Here is a 20,508-nt window from a genome sequence, read left to right on the forward strand (position 1 = left end):
GGGGCCAGCAGCATTGGGGGGCAGCGGTCGGGCTGTCCTTGCCAGTGACAGTGGAGACCCTCATGCAGGAGAGACATGGAAGACACAGTAACCCTGGATGCCACCAAATCCTGACTAATCGCTGATGCTGGCAAGTCCTAGCCAGGAGTCTCCAGGCTGACAGCTCCTGGAGCTGCAGTTGCCCCTGCAAATCGCCACTGGGAGAGGAGAGGTCGGCAGAGGGGAGCTGCAGAGGGTCAGCAGTGAGGCACGCAGCCAGCCCCAGCCCATGCACGGGCATGCTCCGCGGTGCCGTCCTTCCTCCCCTTCCCACCTCCACCCAACAACTAATCACTGTCAACTACATCCTGATCCCCGTGCCTCTGGACCAAGGATGTCCTCCCTCACAGACAGCCCTGCACCCTGCTTCCTGTAATTCACTTATTAATTATCATTCTCATGAGTGCCAAGGGCTGCCATGAGTCTTAAGGGCCAGTTTCTTCCCACCTGGCACTGGGGTGCCAAGCGTGCCACCGCGGGAGTGAAGCACAAGGTAAAACTACCACATTCCACCCACCTGATGGGCTCCACGCAGGCTGCCTGCCTGAAAAGGCATTTACCCCCCCCACGGCACGTAGTGCTCCCAGCTATTGAGTGGGAAGGAGAGTCCTCCACCTTTCCCAAAGAGGGCTCGGAGGGCAGACATCCAAAAGGGCCGGGAAAGGGTGGTGGGTATCTTTAGTAACACAAAGACAGTGAGGAAAGATGTGGCAAACCCAGGTGGGACCAAGCACAGGCTGGGTGCTGGGAATGAGCATCGCTCCTCCGGGCTGTGGGGAGTACAGCCCCGGGCACTGCTTCAAAGCCACAAAAACTATGGCACCCCAAGGAACAGTCATGGCTCTTAGGTCTGTGCTCATCACAAGTTCTTCTCCCCAACTTCTGCAAAAATGTTGGCATTCATAAATACAATAGATAGCTCTCTGGATTTGCCAGAAAACACGTGAATCCTTTGTTTTCTCCTCTTACGCACCATGCATTTATAGCTAACTAAAGTTAGATGAAGCAGAGGGGTGAAGCCGCAACTCTCGGTAAGTTGGTTTTCTTCACCATACAGGAGATGTGCATCGTGGAAGAACCTCTAGAGGAATTCACATCAAGACACAGTCTGGAGTGGAAATTTTTATTCCTGGACCACAGGTTGGTGACAAGAAAAGCAGTCCTGGTAGTGTTCGGTGCTTGTCTGCTGCTATTTTCGTAAGTGCAATTCACTCAAATAGTGTTACGTTTCACATTTGAACAGGAGGGCAGCCACTGAAATTCCTGCAAAAGATTATATCTACTGTTTTACCCTGCATTTATTTTTATCAGTCTTTTAAAACAAAACTACTCCGTTTCTCAGGCCGAATTGTGATTAGCTTGTTCTTGTTTGCTTTAAAAATATCAATGGACCAAAGTCTGTCACACGGCAAAATCATCTAATTATTATACAGCTCCCGAAATCACTCTTTCCAAATCCAGCCATTGATTGTGCATGTGCAATTCCCCACCGAGTTACGGAGGGAAAGTCTGCGCCGGCCTGAGGCAACTGTGCTGGCAAAGGTACAAAGCAACCTCCTCAGCACGCCACCGACGAGCTCTGCAGACACCCTGAGGGAAGCGGCACAGTTGATCTCCCCTCCTACCCCCCTAGTCCCAGCAGATGATGGCTTCCTATCACCTCGCCAACGTGTTTTTCCCCGTGCAGGGACTACGGGAGCCACAGCAGAGCCCTTGACCAAGGAACAGCCAGGGAACGGCTCCTTCACAGCAGGTTCTTCTGTGAAGGTCCCTGAGAAGCCGAGTGGCTTTCCACAACCGCATTTTCGCTGGAAAGATGGGGTGGTCATGGCCTTGTCCTGGGGGGAAGGTGCCGTGCCCAGGCAGGCATCCCAGGCACAAGGCGGGGGGGGAGTCAGGATCCGATCCCCTGGGGTGGACGACCGTACACCGATGAGCGAGAGCAGATCCGGGCTTTTTACGTATGCGTGTCAACATGCAGAACTGCTGTCTCTTTCGTGGTTTATGAATTCACTCATATTGTGCCTAACCGCAGAGCACCGCCGATTATAGGATACTTGCCTTTTGAAGTGCTGGGTACTTCCGGCTACGACTATTACCATATAGATGACCTAGAGCTGCTAGCAAGGTGCCATGAACACTGTAAGTACGGCATAGCCCCGGTTCCTGTGCAGTCACTGGGACACCTCTTTTCAGTGAAATGCAGTTTCAGTTAAAATTGGTTTAAACTTGGAAGATGAGGTTTGACCCCTGCCTCGCACCTGTGTGTCTTAGCAGAGTTAGAGCTGATTGGGGGCACCGCAGCTGATCGGCATCCGGGCCAGACTTATCAAGCTCTGAAAAATACAATTTTACCTTCTGTAGCCCCAGAAGCAGTCAGTGAGACTCACTGAATGGATAAAACACACCAGATTAGACACCTGCTCTACTAGTAAAGAATATACAGGAATAGTTCAAGCCATCTCAGAGGAGATCCCATTTTGTAAAATTCTGGCGGATAATTTACCCTAATGTCATTCACCATGTATTTGGGATTACCTGTGATTATTTAAATATAGTCTATTAAGATTTAATTGAAAAACTCTTTCACTAAGTAAAGAAAATGAGTCAATGCTTTTCAAATATTTGCTTACAGAACTGGCTGGAACATCTCAGCTTACCACCGCTGGGTGTCCTGAAAATATCCCATCAACATTAGTTTTTATATGTTGACGTTAAAATATTGAAAGGCTAAATATGTGCACATTTGGGAACCCCTTGAAATCACTGAGGGGGAAAAGCAGAGCTTAATTTTGTTGGTGAATCTTTAAAACCTTTAATACACAGCAGTTTACTGCACTTTGAATTCTTGCCAGTCTGGGAATTTTCTTTCAAACGATTTTTGTCTTTGTCACAATGTTGTTATCTGCCATACTCACTTCATTCTGCAGAGAATACTCATCTTTTCAAGCATTTTTATCCTGTACTTTTCTGCTAGAGAACTTAAGATGATCACTCTTAGAGATTAATCCCAGATGCCTAATTAAGCAGTATGTGATCAGCACATAAACCAGGGTAAGATCTATGTTTAAGTTGTAGCAGACATTAATGCATTAGTGTCCAAAGTTAAGGTTAATTGTACTGTGTGGGAACGTACCGTTCAAAGTGTCAGAAGAAGATACCTACTGATCTTTACGATATTTGCTCTATCACACAACTGACAGGACCACTTGAGAGGTGCTCAGACACCTGTCTCCCTTGGGAATCGATGGGGCCCCAGATATTTTTGTCACTCTCTTCACATTTCATGTCATTTTCACATAGGAAACTGTGCTACAAGCTGTGTGTATTTTCTGCTGACAGTGATGCAGTTTGGCAAGGGGAAGTCGTGCTGCTATCGGTTTCTGACCAAAGGACAGCAGTGGATCTGGCTCCAGACCCATTACTATATCACCTACCACCAGTGGAACTCCAAGCCAGAGTTCATTGTGTGCACACACATGGTGGTAAGGTATGGAAACTCCTGTCAACCAGCGGGGACGTAAAGGACAGTAAGATAAGGGCATCCTCATGACTGCCAACATTTTCTCTTAGAAACATGATGTCTTTTATGTAACAAAAACGAAGCCTGACTTCTCTGACGGAAATACGTTCCTTATAAAAAAATGATCAGACTAAACCTTACTTTATGCTAAGCTCGATTTGTCAATCATGAGTTTAGGGGCAGATTGACTGTTGCATTTTTCCATTTTGTGCAAAATTATGGAATAGATCCCTTAACTATTCACTTCCTCTAATCCTTACATTGCTTTTAAAGAGATGTGTGGAAGCTTTCCAATGAAGTTATAAAGTGGTTGTAGGATGTGAACTTGACCTTTATATATATACACTTCTTTAATATACTTTTTGACTTCAAGAAGACAGGAACAGAGCAAAAACTGAAAATGAAAACAGTCTCTCAAATGTTATTCAGTAGCATTTGACTTAAGTGATTTTTCAGCTGTTCATTTAACCTGCAAAATGTCACAATAATGTGTTCCTCCATTTCCTTAAAGCACATTTTATGAAATATAACAATACCGTGTTGATACATAGAACTATATTTTCCATTCAGTTATGCAGATGTTCGGGTGGAGCGGAGACAGGAGATGGGCTTGGAAGAAGTGTCATCAGAGGTTGTGTCCTCAGCACTAAAGGTACAATGAGAAAAGTTGGGTTTTTTTCATGAATGTATGTAGTAATCACAACTCGTTCCTATGTTCACATCAGTGAAGGCTCCAGAATTGTCCTTCTGTGTGGATTCCCACAGCTTCAAAATGCATTGCTCTTTTGAAGAATTTTAAAGCAAATTGGATAAGCTCATGAAAGGAATCATGAATCTGGAGATCAGTAACAGCCACAAATTAAGCAGAACATGGGCAGGGGCAATGTGAGATATCTCCACCTTGTCTTGGTGAGGTACTACAGTTTGAAGATTCATTTGGACATGTTCTGGCAATCAGCTGTCCTGGCTAAGGGAAGAAAGAAGATCTCCTCTTTGGTGCATGGCTGAATGTCTCAGAGAGGTTGCAGTTGCTGTCGTGTCCAACTGAACGCAAAAGAAGGATTCAGAAAAACATCTGAAGGCACAAAATTGCTATGCCAGTAGCTTGCTGTTTATTTCCAACTCAGTGATAGCTCTTTGTGAAATGCATTAGTTAGATGCTATTTGGAAGGGATGTTGACACCTGTGCCCAGGTCTTCTGCTGGCCTACCTGGGATTAATTCTGCTCAAGTCATTTTAGGCCAGCCAAAGAACAGGGTGTGCAACCATTACCAGATGCATTTCAAAATGGTTTCACCCTGACAGATGCAATAGCTATTCCCTTTTTGTTTGTTTATTTTAGGACAGTGGTGCCAGCTTGGATCCTGAACAGCACTTTAACGCACTTGATATCGGTGCCTCAATCCTCAGCACTAGTCGGACACCCTCGGTATCATCCAGGAGCTCACCAAAATCTTCCCACACACCCAAGTCAGACCCAGCGTGTGAGTGGCATTCCTGGGTTACTGCATTATTTTTAATTTAGCCAAGTTACAGAATGTGTGCCTATATACCACAGCTGCCAATTTAACAGTTATTTATGAGGTATTGATGATATCTGTTTGTCACTAACGATGAAGTGCATAATCTGAAATGGTAAAGTACAAGAGGGAAGGTTGTAGTGCAACCGTCCATACATTGGAAAATGGGTAGCGGGACTAGCCATGAGGCCTGCTGCTTTGATCTGTTACGAAAATGAGGACTTCAGATTTAAAGGCATCAGTATAAGCAATACTAGGTCCCCCTAGACCTACATGACTAATAACAGCCTGTGAGTGATTCTCTTCTGGCCAAGATTCAGGATGCTCCAGCCAAGACTTGGGCACACCTTATATACTCCTTCTGCTCCCTGGTCTGGAAGAAAAGCCAATGAGCTAACCTAAATTTATAGTTGTTTGGCCCATATGAAGGGAGTTCCAGCTGGTTTAGAACAGCTTCTGGGTCCTTTTGCTCCATTCACTGGAGCACAGAATCATAATCTGTCTCATTTACTTTTATCTTTGCCCAGGCCCTCCTTATCAGTTTAATTTTACTGCCATTGAAGTCAACAAGAACAGCCTTGACTCCTGTTGGAATTTAGCCAGGCCGTAATCGTTTCTCGCCAGGTCTCGTTGTAATTCCCACTTCAAATGGGGATGGTTTCCAGCGTGTGAGAACTCACCGGTACTTTTCTTGCAGCTACACCAACAAAGCTGATTGCAGAGTCTAACGCTCCCTTGCCAAGAACACCGAGCGCGCAGCAGGATTTATCCGTGCATAGACTCAGTCAACCTACTGCTCTTCAGGTAACTTCACTAAGACTCACCAAAATAGGCAGACAATATAAAGCGTGTGCCACATACGCAGCTTAGCAATTAAAAATTACTTGCACAGAAGCCATGGCATTAGAAGAAACTTAAAATACAAAGGAGCCAAACTTGTAAATAAAGTTTTGTTTTGTTTTGTTTTTAACTCAGGTTTCTTTGCCTTCTCAGCCTTCATGTGAGCTTCTCCCACAGCAGCTGCTGCCTCAAGCAACACTGCAAAATCAGCCTGCATCTCTGGCACAGGTTAGTTGGGAATTTGGAAGTGGAACAGGTCACTTTCCTATCTCCTGATATTTTTTCTTTTTGGGGCTTTTAGGTTACCTCTTTAGTAGCTAAAATCCCCAAATCCACCAGCTCTCAAACACTTAAAATATTGTGGGAAAGTAATCTGAATCATACACTTGTGTGTTTAAACATATATCTGCATACAGGCATTCAGAGCAGAAGCCCAGGTGCATGTAGGTTCAGGTGCGCACAGATATCTATTTCACAGGAGGACAAAAAACAGATGGATAGTTTTCAAGTTTGCTGCTACAGAATCAGGTCCCACCAAAAACAAGGTCAGAATGAGAATTAAAACCAAAAACTGACAAAGACACACAGTCCTCCTAAAAACACCTGTTTGGCTGTGCTAATGCAGGACTAACCACCAGTAAAGGCCATGCAAATCCAACAAAACTCATTTTGGGAGTGTGCCAGTAATGGTGAGGATGCCGCTGGAGACAAATTCCTCCAGTGAAATCTATTAACCTGTATATGATGGCCCAAAAAGTCACCTTGGTGTTTCATTTGGTGGATTTTGAAGGAGGAAATTTGAGTACCATGTTTCCATCACACTGTTTCTCTCCTGTGGTCATGCTGTGATGATATACCCCATCATCCTCCAATTCTAGAAATGACAGAGTAGTCCTGAACCTAGGCTGCTTTTACTATTAGTACCCTGTACTCCCTCACAAGATCCCAGAGTTTCTTCCTGTAGCATATAAAGCATATAAAGTCCTGAGGAACCCTGCTTTAAAATAACAAATTCTCATTTATCTTCTATGTTTAATATTCTTTTCACGACTCCACACCAGCATGCAGCGAAGAAACAGCATATCAATTATCTGCTCTGAGCATTCATTTTCTTTTACAGATATTTCTCTCCGTTATTCATTAATGCACTTCCAAACATCAATTAGTTTATTTATTATAAACCTGCACATGTTTTATTTGACTTTTTTCTACCTCCCTTTCTTCTCCATGAAAGCTCTTTTTGAAGAGACGCTTTCCAGTCATTTACCAAGAGCCTCGCAGCCTTGCCCCTTCCCGGTCAAACGCTCTTACTGGCACGCCAGCTCCATTTCTTCTCCGCCAAATCGGAGTGCCGTCCAGTTGCACGGCCACTGGTTCAGCCTCTTTGGACTGGCTAAATCTCGGCGAAGGGAAGAGGGCTCACTGAAATCTGTCTGCACAGGCAGCCCTCCGGCAGCTGTCTTCTCGACTGGCAGCAAAGTCACAGCACAATGCTCACGGCGAAGCTCAAGATGGAGCTTCTCTTGATGGGGAGCAGGGAAATAGCAGCGGGACGTTGCAGCTCAGGTTGCTGAGGCTCACACAGCAAGGAGATACTCCTGGGAAAGGTAGCAGTTCTCCACAGACTTGGGTGATTTTCATAAAGTATTAATTGCTTTCTTCCAATTGCTTACCTCCCACCTTAAAATAGTAAACATGTCAGCCTACAGCATGATAATCCATTATTTAAAAGACAAAGTGCCTGCAGCGCTAAGCGAATGAGTGACAAAGCCCAGGTCCGCGTGCTTCCCACCACGAACTTTTCCTCAGTTTCTTAGTTGACTGTTTCGCAGCCGTTTAGCAGCAGAAAACAAGCTCATCGCTTTTAGAGATAGCATGACCAGGCACCCCGCTGCCGACCCACGAGGAGGAGCTGCACAGGTCGCTCCCCGCTGCCTTTCCAGCGCTCGCCCTCAGCTGAAGGTGACCGATGGCGGGAGCTGAAAGGCAGCGTGCTGAGCCTGGCCACGCGCGGCCCGCCACTCCGACGGCCGTCCTTGGGGCTAACATTCGGCTACGGGGCAGCAGCGGGGAGGAAGGACATTTTAGGCAGCCTCGACCGCATCTGCAGCGAGCAGCTAGCTCCCGCCTCGGGCGCCATCTGCTTGAACTTTGATTAGTTTTATTTCGAGCAAAGGCTGCGATGGTTTTGTCTCCACCAAAATGAGGTTTTAGCTTCTGCCTTGCTGGTCTGAATGAACAGACGAGACAGCACAGTACTAGATGTCGCCTGAATATAAATGGTTTACTTTAAACCAAGTGCTCCCTATTAGAATATTTGTTTGTTTGCCTTCCTCATTGTAATAAATTAAAATCCCCTACAACACAGCGGATGTTGATGACTGAATAATAATTAGCACTAATAATCCGTTTGGGATTACGCAGGTGTTATTCAGAAGACAGAAAGAACGAACAAGTTGTTCGGTGAGCTGCAAAACTAATGAAACCTGGTTTCCCAGGGGCTGAGCCTTGCAAGGCTGGCACACGGACCCAGCCTTCCCCGCAGGAGGGCAATGAGCGGGTCCCTCTCTCCTTTGCTCAGCTATAGCTTTCATGAAATTACAACACCCTGGTATTTTTGAGATTCTCACAGGTCTGTTGCATGTCTCTAGCACTGGCCAGAAGGATTGAAAGTTGGAAGATAGGCAGAAAAGAAAGGTTTAAAGGAAACTGAGCTAAAAAATAAATAGGGTCTCTTTCCTTTACCTAGCAACCTATTGTCATGAAACCTGTAGGAACAGAATCTCTCTGAGGTGTCCATCTTTTTGTTCATCACATCTGAAATGGGGGACCATCCCGTAGGTGGATTGTGCCGGATCCCTACCTAAACACCTGCCGACACAATCCCAAAAGCATCACTTTTTTTTTTTTTTAAGAAACCAGACTAACATTAATGCTGTGGGGGCTTTGTCTGCATTAACAAACCTTGATTAAACTGGTGATCCTCTGCAATTATAGATATCCCACGTGTCTAGTCTTCCACGTTCGACTGTCTGTGGAAAGCTTTTCTGTGTATAACATGCACTTTTCTGAGGATCTGACAGCAGTTTGTAAATACCCACGTGAGACAGAGCAACTGCATCTGATGCAAACGGCAGAGTTAAAGCTGTGCAGTGTTTTCTGCAAAACATTTTGAGTTATCTTTTAATTTATTATACAATTACAGATTTCTTCCCTAATTAGTAGAGCGGTTAATGATCTTGAGATAAACACTCTCTGGTGCAGGTCAATTGCTGTTAGTATCTCATTGTACAAAAACAATAGAAGCTCTGTAGTCACAGGGGTCATGGCTAGAGTTCTTGAGACATTTGGGGGTTAGAGTGGGAAAGGGGAAAAAAGGCAAAAGAGAAAGTTCCTTGTCTTCTTCCGCAATGGCTCTCACTCTAGTAGACCAGCTAATCGTTGTTGTCAAGTGTGTTAATACAAAAAGCACATCAAAAAGAGAGCAAAAAAAGACAATACTAGATGAATGTGCTAAATATAAGATGGTGCTGAAAAAAAAATATTAAGGAATAAGAACTTAAAATCAACAGCAATATATTTTTGCATGAAACTTTGCAAAGCAAATTCAAATTCAAAGCTAAGGCCTGGAAATGGATTTTGTTTCTTATTGAAGTATAAAATTATTCTAAAATTATCTGTTATGAAATTCCTCACATTTATTAATTGAAGAAAATTGGGTTTCTTTCCCAAAATGTCTTCAAGAAGTTTGCATGTTAATGAAAAGACTACCATCCGCAAGCCAGGCAGCTTTTAGCTAAAATTGTTTTTTATTCCTTTCTGATTCCTTTCTTTTAATCACTCAAGAGTAGTCCTCAATAATAGAGTTCATATAGAGAGAACGAGGTTGCAAGACTCAGCTCTTTTAAAAACTCCTGTACGGATCCAGTTTAAAGCAGGAATTACCTACTCAAGCTATAGCGTCATTCGACTCGTAAACTCAGGGTACCTGGGACTCTTCAGAAACATGCATTTGGACTAGAACAAGCAGCACTGGATGCCCCTTGGAGTCACTTGTCCTTGTTCCCAAACATCAGAGGTTTCCACTCGTCCCTTCCTCGGCTTCATACTTCACACATGGACTAGAAAAAGAGAGAGACGCAGCTCTGACCTCCCCCCCTTTAACACCAATTAGAAGTAATGCAAACTTCCCTTTGGGAGCTTTGACGCCATTTTTCTGCTCTGGGGGAGGACCGGGGTTGCAGATGACAGCGTTGCTGTTTGAAGGCCAAGCGCTGGCCTTATCTCCCGGGGCAGGCGGTGCAAGCTGCGAGCGCTCGCAGGTGCCTCTGCCACCAAAGTGGGCTTGGGGGGCTTCTGCAGCAACCACACGTGCCACCTTAGCAGACCTCCTTCCTCCTAAGCAGGGCTGACCATGAAAATCCCCTCTGGCTTGTCACGTGAGGTAACTCTTTGAGCGGTGACCTCCCGGATTGTGCAGGGAAGCCGCCCTCCACCTGGTAAATAGAAATAAACCCTCTAAAGTTCTCATCCTTTCTCACCTAAAGGGCATTAACATGGAGATTTCAGCTGTTTGCTGAAGGCAATGTGAAGGTATTATTTCATGTATTTAGCTGGTTTAAGGCAAAGCAGTTATCTGATACAAATCTGACCAGTCACATTTGGATTTCTCTAAGTAGCCAGAAATCTCATTTAACTGTACAGTGTTGCTAGCCCCAGAGCTCTCCGTAATTCCCTTCTCGTTACCATTTTTGTTTTCCTAGTAAAGAGCCAGAAATGGTGTAAGCAAGTGCACCTCTATGGAGCAGGAAGGCTCCAGCAGCGTGCACCAGTTCACCCAGCAGCACAAAGCCACTGGAACAACCACAGCAACAGGGCACCATTTTCAAGTCACAGGAAAACTATTATTTTTCTTTTGCCTGGACATTCACAGCACCACATGTTTTCAGAGAGCTCTTGGATGCCTTGATTATAGAAAAGCTTATGGACTTTTGGAAGTGGGTTTTGGTTTGGGTTTTTTTCCAAAGACTGTTTTTTTACTTTCGGAATATGAGCTCATGCAAAGCAACTATTCCAAAGCCTATTAAAGTAATAATTAACTTTGGTGGACTTTGAATCATACCCGATAACACCATATAAAACTAGGAATTTATCATTGTGTTAGTCCTCTCCGTGCTTATTGAATGATTCCACTTTGTGCCAAGCACTGCTGCTACTGGAGGTTGCACTTTCTTCTTGACCCTGATTAGTGATCTCCATTTTACAGTATTATTTAGAATAGCCTTTCTCCCACTGAGCTGAGCTATTCATTTTACATCACGTATAAAAACAAATTAATGAGTATTTCTTGTAGCTTCACTAATAGCTGCAGAAAGCTAGAAAATGTTTATTGTGGTCAGCTGTTGCACAATGCTATAGTAAGTCATCAGCAGAATAAACCATTGCAGCACTGCTGTTTCTGTGCGGAAAAAGGAAAGCATTAGTAAAACACTTCCAGAATATACAGTTATGCCACACTAAGGGCTCCAAACTACAGGCTAATAAAAATAATGCACTCATTTGCCATCCAATTAAGATGCTGTTGATATTTTAAAGTAGCATACTCTCAAAAACAGTCTTGCTGATAATTCCCTAAAAGAACAGGGTCAGCTGTAAGCAGATCACTCTAACTGAGGCAATTTAATATATGTGCGTAAAATTGAAAATAGACAAGATTTATCTCTGCCTAGATGTTAGTATATTACAAACATCTTTTATTCCTTTGGCTGTGCTTTACAATCAAGAAGCCAATAACTTCTTACAGAACAATGTTCTATTGAGACCTGTTCGTATTATAATAACAGATTTCCCCTCCCCCCCCCTTTTTTTTTCCCCAGTTCTCAGCACAGTTCAGCATGTTCCAGACCATCAAGGACCAGCTAGAGCAGCGGACCCGGATCCTGCAGGCCAATATCCGGTGGCAGCAGGAGGAGCTCCAGAAGATACAGGAGCAGCTCTGCCTGGTGCAGGACTCCAGCGTACAGGTGCGTCGCTGCTGGGAGGGGCAGAGCGAAGCATCCTCTTTCATGTGGCCGCTGATAGGGTTGGCCACTTAAAATTAGCCCCAGAGTCCAGGAAATCTGGACATGTGGAAACCAGCTCATATGAATGAGAATGTTGCTCTCTGAAAGCCTCTTGAGTAAACTAGGTCAAGAAAGATTATAAGAGCTCTCTGGAAGACGAGAAGGAAGAAATATCTCAACCTTAGGAGGAGGAGAAGAATTTGCATCATTTACAGTAACATTTTAATAATTTTATCTACTGAGTCTTCTGACTGAGCAGCTGTAATAGAAAAGTGTTCATGTTCAGACTTGGCAATGATTATGTCTCTCCAGTTCATTAACTTCCATTCAGTCATTGCTTGCTTCGTGTTGGCATCACTCATGCTCAGTATCTCGTCTGTCCAGCTCTTCCTTAGCCAACAGCCCTCCTTCAGGCAGTGCTCATCTCTTTCATTCGCTCCCTGTTTTCCTGACCCTACCCCAGCGCGGATACAGAGCACAAGAGATTGATTTCCTTGCCACGTTAAAACAAAACCCAAACCTCTGCTGATATTCATTTGTTCATACCTGGGAGATGTCTGAATTTGTTCTTCACTGGACCAGCTTAAGCCTTTAGGGTGAAGCTGAGTAAGCCTGCTCTTCTTCTGCCTTTGATACCTCCTACACAGAGCTAGAATTCACCAAGTACTGTCTCTGCTTTGTACTACCCCTTATGTCTACCAAAGCTCAGAAATAATAGCAAGTGCAGTTCAGTACATCGCAGGTTCCACTTAATGACAAATGGACAAGCCATCCAGTTTTATGGAAGTTTTCTAAACGCGGGGTGATTACTGCTATGTCCCTCATAATTTAACTATAAATGCCAGGGGAAATGACCCTTGCTAGAAATGTTGCTTTGGGGACCCACCGTGAGTATTGTGCTAACAAGATTTTTTTAGAAGGAAAGCTGTCAAAGAAACAAATGTCTCAAAGAACATTTTCAGCACAGGATGAAAACCTGGGACCTGCTGAAGTCAGTGGGAATTTTGCTCCCAACTTCCACAGAAATAGACTCTCACCCGTCATCAGCGTCTGTGAAATACAGTTTCACATATTAAAATAAACTGGGATTATATGTTTAGGCAATTAAGAGATCAGTGAAGCCGAATTAGAAACTTTGCCACCTATGTTGCTGAGTGTGTGCTGCAGTAAGACAGCACAGCAATGGTGGATCCCAAAACCAGGACTCTCTGTTCCTGGTGCCATACAAGCATATAGGTAGACCAGGTTTAACTTCAGTCCATTTCTTCTATTGGTTCTGCGCTGACTTTGATTAATAGGAAGGGAAAGAATCTCTGCAATTAACTGGCCTTCAGTTCAGAATCATGTCATATGTCTGAAAGCTATTATTGTTATTATGAATATCAAGAGACATGATATTCTCACTTCCTCTCTTTTTAATTGGGTGAAAACCATTATTCTCTCCTGGTGAAGTCTTCCATAGTCACAGACACTCATCCCTTTTTCTTTTTTTTTTTTTTTCATAATTCAGGCAAAAATAGAAGATCAGAGCACATTCTTATATGCAGGAAATGGATTTTATTTTTACACAGCTGTCTCCCATATGTGCTATGGTGCATTTAATAACCCAAAGACTGTGGGACAGATTCTCAGATATGCTCATAGGGAGCTCAAGCAGAGAGAAGAGGAGACCCAGTGGGTAGACGGTGGGTAGTTCTATACTGCCCACCCCATACCAATTTGTAGCTCTGAGTTACACCATTTGGGTGATTCTCTCCCCCACAAAGAACATACCAGGTTGGACCAAAAAGAATATATTTTCAGAGCAGAACAAGTTCTCTAATGTTGGTGCTGACCATTTCCCCACTTACCGCAGATGCAGAACTGAGAGGCAGGGGGACTGGAGGGCAGCTCCGAAATGCAGGGGTTGCGTATCTGCCTGAAGGGGCCATGCTGGACGGGGAGGATCATCCTCTGTAGTTCGAGTGCCTTTCGGCCTCCTCAGAGCAACCAAACCAGGCGATGAGATGCGAGCGGTCACACTGACTCACGGCCAGGGAGTTTTCCTACTTCCACTTTCTCCAGGTTAAAAACACCCAAAGAAATTACTGTGCTGTTGCACTGGGATAAAGTGAGACCAGGAATTAGCTTTGCCTTATTTGGCTAGGGGCAACTTAAAAGAAAGCCTCATGCTGTTGCACGCAGCACTTTTGTGACTCACAAGCAGCTAGCAGTAAACTGTTAAATCAGAAATCCAACCACGTGCTTTGCCGCACAGATTTCATCATTCAGAGAGCTGGATGTCTGCAGACATTGATCTGTGTCTATTATCAGAGCTACAAAGCAGAGCAGCAAACAGTCAAGCATTACTATCAAGCACATTTCTGGTCTCTTTAATATTCTGAGTAGAAGAGCTGTAAGCATGGGGGAGTGCCGTAGGCTGTCTGAAAAGGGGGAAGTGTTCTCCGGTTTTCCCTCGTTAGCTGATTTATTAGCATATCTTCCCCACTGGTTCACTCCCTTCCACACAGAAACATACAGGTAGCTCTGCAGAGAATTAAGCCTGATTTCCATTTCCGTCAGAGATCTTCAAAACTGCAGTACGGCGGTCCACCAAGAAACGCTTTCACAACCGGACAGCTGTTCAGCACGGTAGTCTGCGTTAGAAACTATTTCCAAGAGCCTTGTGCGATGAAAGATGAAACTAGCAGGAGGGTTGTGGGCCCTGAACAAAACCGTTCAAAACCCCATTAAATCCCTGTTACTGCTTTTCCTGGCAACCTAAAGTATGAAGGACAGGAGCAGTAAGAGTAACCTCAGAAGTCTGAAGGATGCTGTGTCAGCTCCAGATTTGAACAGTCTAGCTAATGAATTGTGGATGGGGAGGATGGCAGAAGGGCTGAGCCTGACCAGCCTGCAAGAAGTGCAAATGAGACCATTCACAGCCACCCATCATTTGCAAGCCAGGCTCCCTTCAAAGTCAGCGAATCTCAGTTTCCCAGTGCTGTGCTTCTCATCTGTCCATATTTTACATAAAGAAAGAGTCTTGATGTCTGTAATGATGAGCCCGAAGGCTATAATCCCCTGATTATCCAAAGGACAGGTAGAGTCAAAGAGCCCTTTTCCTCACGACGTCTTGCCAATGTGATTCATCCATTAGCTGTAGGGACCATCTATCTCAGAGTGAGGGGGCAGCAGTGTCAGAGGGTCCCTCCCCTCCCTCGCTGCTTTGCCGCGTATGTTAACAAGCTGGCCAATTAAAAAATATTTGTAAGATGCTTCACTGACCTTGCAGTCCACAAAATCAGCCATAAGACATGTCATTAGCAGCAATGCAGTTAGGGGGCTGCTAATTTATCTACTTGGATTTGCTCAGACCGGGAAAGATTTCATTCTTTATTAGGGAGTTTCTGTTGTTATTTAAAGCTACCATATTTCAGTGTTTCAGAGGAATTCAGGCAGGACTATCACAAAAGAGGCACATTATGAAAAAACACCATTAAGTTTTGTACAAATGAAGCATGTTCTTGCTTTTAGGCTTAACTAGCAGGTAGAAATTCTACACTTCGATCCTCTCTCAGGTTAACTCTTATTTTGATGAGGCATCTTGAGTCTTCCAGTTCTGCGGACACACGAGTTAAATGGCACCATCGCTTCCTGCCCTGAGCTTGTTTTTCCAGGACACGTATGTTCAGACAGAAATAATGCTGCTTTGGCCATTATAATGCAAGAGAGGGTCCCTGGGTATGAAACACTCGGAGTCCTCTCTGAACAAACAGAATTGGTTTATTGGGATAAATTTGGTTGTAAATTTATAGCGTGTTAGCTGCCAACCATTAACTGTGCACGTTCCTACCCAGTGGCACACTCTGGTAATTGCAAAGTAGGTTACTCTGCTTTCTTTTAAGGATAAGCTCTTTGGCCTTCATCTGGAAGTAAGGCATGCACACAGGCAGGTCCCTGCAGAGTGAGTCATTCCTGCAAGTTCACACCCTGCCTAAGATTTGCATCGATAGATGTTGACTTTGCATTGGATGAACTTAGTATTTCTCCAGCACTGTGCGCCACGTACAGGGAGCACACCTAAGATAATCCTTCTAAAGGTCTTAATTCGTGGTGATCTGGCCAGTACCAGTGGGCTCATACTCCCCATCACATTTTTGAAACACATCACTTGCTATACCTGTTCTGAATTTTATATCAAATGTTTCATATCAAATTTTATATCAATGGTGACCAGTTTCATTGCTAGAGCTAATCAAGGGAGTTCATTTACCAAACATGTCCACAGCTTAGCTTCTATATACAGAAAATAAACAAGAAAATGAATTTTCATAATTTCTGTCTTTGATTTATTCATAATAAGACCTATTTATTTGGCAGAAGTTGCAAGACCATCTGTCTTTCTGATATGTAATGGCTCTAAACTCAGTGATCAGTGTTTTTAGAAGAAAACACTCGGAGCTAGTTTCAGACCTGCTGTGAGCAGCCCCAACTCTTGTTACTTGACCCATTTATTTCTATCAGACATCTTTGAGATGTGGTTAGCCTACAGCACCTGAAACAAGCCATTGCTTTAGGTCCATTAACATTTTCATTAGCTGCCCCCCTCTCTCAGCTGATTACTGTAAGCTTTATCTGTACCTTTTCTCTGAGTAAAATCTTGGCACACAGAAATTCATTAAAAATTTATCATATTTAAATAAAACCTGTGTTTTAAAACTAGATAAATAAGTACAAACATGATGGATCAACCTGTACTTATGCAAAGAAAAGCAATGCTTTGTGCCCATCCTTTGGAGAGAGGTATGGGGTTTTTCCAAGAAAAATTAGAGGGGACATGGTAGTTTAGGGAATTGTTAATATAGCAATAAGCTGCAGAAAGGTGTACTAATTACTGGGCGTACCTCAGACGTACTGCTAGGCATGAGACTGATGGATGAATAATGAAGAGACTAATTGTGATTCTGATTTCATTTAAACCCTAAGTAGCTCCACTTAAATTAATGGAGTTCCACATGTGTAGTGGTGGTGTGGAATCAGAATCAGATCTCAAAATGCCTTTAACTACCTGGGATGCGTACCTCCGTACGGTCCTTGGTGGCGAGAGCCTAGGTTTGACGTATTGCAAAGATAGCTTGTAACTTTAATAATTCATGATTTTAAAAGATGCCTTTTCCCTCTGTACAGCTGTAATAAAGGAAATAGCCCCTAGAAAAGCAAAATTTCCCAAGCCTTACAACTTTTAAAGAAGAAAGCTCCATCCTGCAATGCAAGCATGGAGAGTAGATTGTTTATAGAAACACTAACAGAGCTGCTAGCTTTTGCACAAGTCAAGTGCATGGCACGGTTAGGCAGAACTCCAGGTGACAGTTACCTGATGGGAAATCACCTAAATGACAGTGACTGTCCATTTACACATCTTCGCAATGATAAGGACACGGCCGTTCAACACAGACAGCTCTGGCCCGACTGTGGCCTTATTAAAAACATTCGACAACCCAACTGTACGTACGGTGTTGGATTTCCAGAGACAAATTGAAAAGCAGCCCTGTCTGAAAGGCAGGCTGATTTTGTTGAAAGGAGAAAGGAAAGGACTGAAAAGACACAGAGTTACTCTCTTCTCTCTGGTCAGGATGCCCCAGCACGCGGTGAATGTACAGAGAACCGCTCCTACGAGGGCTGTGCCTGCCCCACGGAGAGAGGACTTGTACCTTCAGGACACATTTCACCAGTAATGAATGCACTTGCAGAACAAGAAATCAAGAAACTAGAGACAGCAGAATTGTTAATGTAGGAAAGATAGGGAATTTCCAACTAACAGTGAATGCATAGTGAATCCAGAAATGTGATAACTTTATTTTAGAATATATCTTGGGATTTCATTCTGTCACCTTCATTATCCAAGACAGCTGGGCTATGTAAATAAACCTTCCTCTCCTTCTTTTCCAGATGTTCCTACAGCAGCCGACGGTGTCCCTGAGCTTTAGCAATACTCAGCAGCCAGAGCCACAACAGCTACAGCAGAGGTCAGGGGCCATTTCTCAGCAGCAGCTTGTCCCCAGTCCTCAACTTCAAGGGCAAATTGCATCTTCACAAACAGCAAACCAGCAAGCACTGAGAGAAGTGAGTGTGATATCGAACCAGGTAATCATTTATTTGAATAGAGAAGCTTTTATATGGGAAGAAGACACTATTATTAAATAAGCAAGTAAAAACATGTAATTCCTTTAAGTGTGCCTTTGTCCTTCCTTCCCTATCCTCCTCTATAAGGGCAGCCTATATAAAGGGGTTCCCTACAGCATTTACTCTACCTTAAATCCTTTTTTTTTTTTTTAGACCTCAGCCAGGAGGGTTGTTTGAGCAGCTGTTTCAGTCTGAAAACTGAGGTGGGGGGGGCATACAAAATGTGTGGATGACTTATTTTTCTTCAGCTGATTGTGAAAGAAACCTGACCAACCACACTGGAAACTAGCAATAGCGGTGTCAGCAGTGCGACCTCTCAAAATGAGCCTTACCCCTGCTCACTCCCTGAATCCAGCCAGATGCCACTGACACAGCAAAGCGTGTCTGCTGTGGTGGCACACAGCTGGAATACATGGAGATTTGGGTGAGACCCCCAGGCTGTGAGCCTAACAGATGCCTGCATGGGGAAACAAAGTTCAGCCTCAGTTAGTGGTTAACTGAGACCTGTGAAAGCTAGTAGGTTTGGCAGGGGATTTTTTTTCTTATTGCTGGTTTCTCGGCACTTCCAGTTTTTGCTCTTCCACCCACCTGTTGCACCTCCCTGCACAGAAAACTTGCCTCCTGTTTCTGTTGCTTGAGTGTGCGGCAAACATAGCTGCACCATTATCTTCAGACCCCTCAGCTGTAGCTTTTAACCTCCTACATACCTCTGTTATAATGACTCTATTAAAATAAAAAGTGTATCCATATTACAAATAGAAAAAGCCCACCATTTCTTTCTTTAATAAGGTTTATTCCCCCCACTGGGCTTTTACGGCAGTGCTAATCACACCTAACTGCTCGTGTCTTCATGGGGTGTCGCTGGTCTTCTCAAATGCTTGACGGCACAACCGGGGCGGCTTTGCTGTCCCAGCGCTCTGGTCCGAGAGACCGCAAGCCGGTAGAACAGAGCGTGGGGCGGCAGCGGGGGCGAAAGCCGCGGCAGGCGACAGGAACGCTGTCGTTCCCTGCATCCTGACAGCAGCCAGGTATTAACGGCGGCTGCGCCCCCGCCGCACTGTCACTGTCCGTGTCTTTAGGCGTTCTCCGCACAGCGGTGACCGAGCTTCTCTCTCTCTCCCCTCCTCTCTTCCAGGGCCCGAAAGCTGCGAGGAGCGCGGAGCTGGCGCCGGGCGGCGGCCGCACCCCCCGCGGCGCGCCCCCGCCGTTCGCCGCAGTCCCCGCCGGCGGCGGCACCGCGGCGCCCCCTGCCGCTCTGCCGCGGGGCGGCACCCCCGGCCCGCCGGCCGCCGGCTGCAGCCACGACCAGCAGCTCAGGTACGGCACGGCACGGCACGGCACGGCCGGGGGGGCGATGCAGCGCCAGGCCGGGGGGCCCGGCCGGCCTAGGCTTTAGCCCCAGCCGCTGCGCATGAGGATCCCAACGGCACTCGGTTAGGACTCGGCGTGCGCGGTCACGTCTGCGGCGCCTCCTCACCGCGGCGTGGTGGGATGTCTCTGCTTTTCCCTCACTGTCTCAGGCTCCCCTGGGTGGGCGGTGGAGGATCCACCTTGGCATCCAACTAGACACGTGGACCAAAAAAACCCATAGTCTGATACTCAGAAAGTTCAAATGCAAGCCATCCCCGCCAGCAGGAGGAAAATAAATTTTGCTTTCCTGAAACCCTAGTGCCCAGCAAGGCACCCACATTGCCAGGGAGGGAACGCACTGCCCCAGATCTCCACCTCACAACACTCGGGACGTGCCTGCCGTGGCCGGGAGCTGAGCTTACATCTGCTAATGCTCAGCCTTGTGCCGTGCCTACGAAAGCATCCTGTCTCTGTTTTCAAAATACGGGATTTGTGTCGTCCTTCTGTTACAACAATGTCACTTTTTTCTTTTTTTCCATGCACCAGACTGTTGCTCAGCCAGCCTATCCAGCCCATGATGCCTGGGTCCTGTAATGCAAGACACCCTTCAGACCTCAGCATAGCGGGATCCCAGGCTAAGTACGTGACTTGTGAAAGATAAAACATCCAAGTTGCTTTTGAGGGGAAATAGCTTTCTTTAGTAAGATGACGAAGCAAGTTATAAATATCGGGAACGTGTTACTGTGCTGAGCCTGCCTTCCAGTGTCAGGGTCAGCCTTACCCTGCCTGGTCACATCAGGAAGGATGACAGAGAGAAACACAACATGCCAGTAGCGTTTTAACAAGCCAAGGGGGAATTTTTCTCCCTTGCATGATGCTTGCTTCACTGCCGCATCTTCTGACCCACCAAGGTAAATGTGAGAGAGAAAGTCAGCACTGGCCAGTTGAAATGACCGGTGCCAAGAAAGCTCCTCCTTGCTGGGCAGTGAGACGCCGGTGTAGCACCACT

At 45.2% G+C, this 20,508-nt stretch overlaps 1 protein-coding gene across 4 annotated transcripts in view; it reads left to right on the forward strand.

The window, feature by feature from the left end:
- The window catches only part of NPAS2 (neuronal PAS domain protein 2), a 106,125-nt gene that overhangs the window by 81,564 nt on the left and 4,053 nt on the right, over positions 1 to 20,508 (forward strand). For 2 of the 4 annotated variants that reach the window (XM_075738185.1, XM_075738203.1), the window contains 11 exons: positions 1,097 to 1,179; positions 2,075 to 2,181; positions 3,382 to 3,529; positions 4,133 to 4,214; positions 4,905 to 5,046; positions 5,780 to 5,886; positions 6,058 to 6,150; positions 11,799 to 11,945; positions 17,916 to 18,110; positions 19,285 to 19,466; positions 20,046 to 20,138. In XM_075738185.1, coding sequence (XP_075594300.1) covers positions 1,097 to 1,179; positions 2,075 to 2,181; positions 3,382 to 3,529; positions 4,133 to 4,214; positions 4,905 to 5,046; positions 5,780 to 5,886; positions 6,058 to 6,150; positions 11,799 to 11,945; positions 17,916 to 18,110; positions 19,285 to 19,466; positions 20,046 to 20,138 — 1,379 coding nt within the window. Of the gene's footprint in view, positions 1 to 1,096; positions 1,180 to 2,074; positions 2,182 to 3,381; positions 3,530 to 4,132; positions 4,215 to 4,904; positions 5,047 to 5,779; positions 5,887 to 6,057; positions 6,151 to 11,798; positions 11,946 to 17,915; positions 18,111 to 18,397; positions 18,574 to 18,938; positions 19,219 to 19,284; positions 19,467 to 20,045; positions 20,139 to 20,508 lie in introns of those variants that run through there. The other 2 variants (XR_012832734.1, XM_075738193.1) reach the window with 2 other exon arrangements.

This window comes from Balearica regulorum, chromosome 1 (genome assembly GCF_011004875.1).
Source record: "Balearica regulorum gibbericeps isolate bBalReg1 chromosome 1, bBalReg1.pri, whole genome shotgun sequence".
NCBI lineage: Eukaryota > Metazoa > Chordata > Aves > Gruiformes > Gruidae > Balearica > Balearica regulorum.